Here is a 3977-nt window from a genome sequence, read left to right on the forward strand (position 1 = left end):
GAATTCAATTATTTTATTTCAAACATAAAAATTATAATATGTTAATGATTTTCATTATTTATTTTATTTATTGTTATATTTGTGTGCTCTCACCATTTTGAATAGTATTTGCAAATCAAATAAAAAATTTACCTTTTAATTTATTAAAATAAATTCCCCTCTAAGTAAATCATAATCACCATCAATCCTTCTATATTATTTCTGCCCTTTTTAAAGAAAATAAAAATAAAAATCGTGAAGAAAAATGGGTATGCAAATGCAAGTCTATCAAAGTCCATGTTGAGGCACTGTCCTCAGCAGTAAATAGAACAAAAGATTGAGGACTCCGATTCAGTCCTTCTGTTATCCACACAATATCACGCCACGCTTTCCTCCTTCTTATTCTTCCTTCAAAACGTTAGCAGAAACAAAGAAACAACAACAACAACAATGGCTTCTTTAACGGTGCTGTCTTTCAATTTGAAGTCATGCCCTTTACACTCTTTCTCAACCCGAGTCTCTTATGGGTCCGCTCAACTCGCTCCCCTCAACAAGGTTAACAGCTCGTTGAGACTCAGTTCGTGTCGTAACATTTCTGGGTCTCGCTCACTTTCTCCTCTAAAGCCATGTTCTATCACCTCACTCACTCAAAGGTTCCAGTCTCTCACCGTTTTCGCTGCTAAAGGCTATAAAATGAAAACCCACAAGGTCAGTCGCTCCTCATCTGTCTGTGGATTGGAATTGTGGTTTTAATTCTTTGTTGTTCAAAGTCTGTTGCTTTTTAAGTCAAATTTTCGAACTTTGTGGCCCAAAAGAAAAGAATTGGAATGCTTCAAGTCTAGCAATGATTAGCTAAATTGATTTTCTTATTTGAAAGTCTTGAACTTTGTGTGGTTTTTGTTGTTCATAGGCATCGGCAAAGAGATTCAGAGTGACTGGTAAAGGGAAAATAGTAAGGAGGAGAGCTGGGAAGCAGCATTTACTAGCAAAGAAGAATACTAAGAGGAAATTAAGACTCTCCAAAATGGTTTGTCTCTTTCAACATTCTATTTCATGCTTTACCTCGGTAGCTAGTGTAAATAGATAAAATATAATTAATCTAGTTCAATTTAGCTTTCGTTCTTGCAATGCATTAGTGTTTATTTTTTACTTTTTTTTTGTGTGTGTGTGTGTGTGTGCGTGAGAGAGAGAATTCTTGTTTTCTTTCTCTTTCTTTCAAATTGTTTTAGCCTATAGGTTTTTGTCATTGGCTTCGTATAGGATCGTGTTCCACCTGAAATTAGTTTTCTTTCTAAATGTCAATTTGGGTTTTTTATTACTGTGTTTACATTTTATCCATAATTGTCTTGTTTTAGTTAAGTGATGGGAATTATGGACATGCTGCTCAATTTTATGTTAGAAAGTCATTCAGCTATCAAAATGACTTATTGTTACAAAATACAGTTAAATGAGAGAATTTTGGCTGGTTAACTGGATACATTAATAAAAAAAACGATCTTTCATGTCAAAGTCATCATTATGAAGATGAAGATTAAATGCATATGTTTATATCAGAAGTTGTTATGGTGTCAAATTTGTTATAACATTGGATCACTTGTGTGTCAAGAAGGAAACTTGGAGGGAAGGCAGGGGGCTTGTAAGAAGAAAGAACAAGCTTTCAAAAAAACTTTGAATTATCTCATTTCAGAATGCTATTAGGGATTCTTCTTTCCAAAAAATTTTGGAGAGTAAACTACTGCAGGTTTTTTTGTTAATTTAAACATGATTGGTGGGAGACTGAAAATGTGAGCTAAAGGCTCGTTACATAGACGAAACAAATCTGGAGAAAATGAATATGGATTTATTAAGTTCTTTAGGTTACAGAAGTGTACTGGGGAAGAAACCATGATTTAGAATGCTACATCTGAGGGTATCTTGAGGACGTCCTTCCTTCTTTATTTGCTTCTTGTTAGATAATAAGTTTTGGTGTCTTATTATGTACCTTAGGACTAGGCTCTTCTTTCCTGGAAGTCCAGGTCTTAAAGAAATTGGAGAAATATATTATCCTGATTCTTTTGATGTTCTGAATCTACTCTCCCTTAGCCCCTTTCAAGTTCTTATGAGGGTATAAAGCTTATGACAAGATGGTGGTTTTAGAAGGCATTATTTGTGGCCCAGCTTGAAGGTTTGAGTTTCAAGTAAGGAGGATTCAGGCTCCACATAGAAATTGTCGTCTTGGTCTAGCTGCCAGATAGGGTATTGTGAAGAATACTGTAACTATTTAACCATAATCTAGTTTTCACTTCCAGTCTCTTGTTACCTCTGGCATGGAATTTCATTGGTGTTCCCCACCTTTTCTTTTTGCATAGAAAGCATCAATAACTTCTGTGAATGATAGATGGGTGACCACTTTGAGAGTTGGTATGTCTTAAGTATTTGGTCTTGAAGATATTCTCCTTATGTATCTGGTTTTTACAAGAGATACATTTTTATGGTTTTTAAAAGAGTTCCATGTAGTTAGATTCTAGAGAATTGAAATGGGTAGTGATTAAAAAGGATCAGTCAAGGAGGCTATGTGAGAATGGAGAGCAGATATAAAAGGGGTTTTGCTGAGCTGCTTGCCAATTCTCTATGGTTTTTAGCTGTCCTTCTGTGGGATTCAGGAAGTTCATTCCTTGTTAACATCCTTCTTTGCATGCTCCTGGAAATTAGAGAGCAAGGTCCTCTATTTAGGCATTAATTCAATCAAAGGGCATATAAATCCTAATTTGCAGCTTAATACTCCTGAGTGACCCATTTATGCCTTCCCTCTAGTGTTGTAGCATTTCCCTTACTAATGCTATTTTATTACTGTTGAATCATGTGGTTTCTACTCTTCTAATCCTCTTAAAAAGAAACCTTCAAAATAGTATTTGAGGAGTTGGGGCATCATACTTACCATTAAGGGAGAACTTTCATACTTGGATTCTTAATTTGTCAAGACTCAAAAAGCCATGACCCTTTTGCTCCCCTTCTTTTTCTAAAGCTTTTCAACAATAATAGTATAGTACTGCTAGCAATAAGTGAGGGATTTGTGTGTTTCTGAGTGCGGGCATGTCTGCTTTATGTGTAATTGCTTACTGCAGTTCTTGAATGTGTGAGTTGGTTTTTCATGGAGACATCATTATATTTACTAAAGTAGTTAAATAAAATGCCTAAAATATAGCCATTATCAGAATTTTACAGTAAGCTTACCTAAGACATGCCAGGATTTTAGTCAGCTGGGTGTTTCTAGGAAACAGAAAAGACTTGCTTATAGTTGCTAGCATGAACATTGATTCAATTTCACAGAGTCTATGATGCTTTGGCACATATAACATATTATCATAGTTCAATGAGTCGAGGTTTATTTGTGTACTTGTTTCTGGATTGCTGTTTGGGCTTCAATATAAAATCCTTTCACTCACATTGGTGTATTTATGTGCAGCACCCTGTTAGTAGGAGTGACTATGACAATGTGATTGGCGCCTTGCCGTATCTTAAAGTAAACAGAAAAGCAACATAAGTGATGATCTCCATGTTCTATGGGAAATTCCCCAGCGGTTCGGTTTTGGTTTCCTTCTTGCATTTATGCAGCAGACAAGTACTCTTGATTCCCATGTTCACCCAATCCAGTTAATTCAGTTAAGGCATTGTAATTGAAATTAGCTTTACATGCCTATTTCTTTAAACATAATTCTGTATCATGCAGAAGATTACACTGTTCTTGCTTAGGATAAAGTGGCTCCAGACATTGGAGCGGTTCACAGGTGGAGCTTGAGGATCCTGAGCTTTTTGCCAGGTAGAATGATCGTCAGTAGAACTATAGAACCATGGGAGCCAACGTTTGGGCTTCCTTTTTCTCGCCATGCATAGGTGGCCTGACCCCTGGCCATGAGCCTATGACACCACCAAAAATGTCAACAGAGAAGTTGAATGCACGCATCTAATTAGCCTTGAAATCACGGAAATTACACACTAAATGAAATAATACATCTTTA

At 36.0% G+C, this 3977-nt stretch overlaps 1 protein-coding gene across 1 annotated transcript; it reads left to right on the forward strand.

The window, feature by feature from the left end:
* Positions 1-312: 312 nt before the first annotated feature.
* Positions 313-3745, forward strand: LOC7493377 (50S ribosomal protein L35, chloroplastic). The gene is made up of 3 exons (XM_002324482.4): positions 313-687; positions 890-1006; positions 3425-3745. The coding sequence occupies exons 1-3, from the start codon at positions 430-432 to the stop codon at positions 3500-3502; spliced, it is 453 nt and encodes a 150-aa protein (XP_002324518.3). The 5' UTR covers positions 313-429; the 3' UTR covers positions 3503-3745.
* The last annotated feature ends 232 nt before the right edge of the window (positions 3746-3977 follow it).

Source organism: Populus trichocarpa, chromosome 18, assembly GCF_000002775.5.
Source record: "Populus trichocarpa isolate Nisqually-1 chromosome 18, P.trichocarpa_v4.1, whole genome shotgun sequence".
NCBI lineage: Eukaryota > Viridiplantae > Streptophyta > Magnoliopsida > Malpighiales > Salicaceae > Populus > Populus trichocarpa.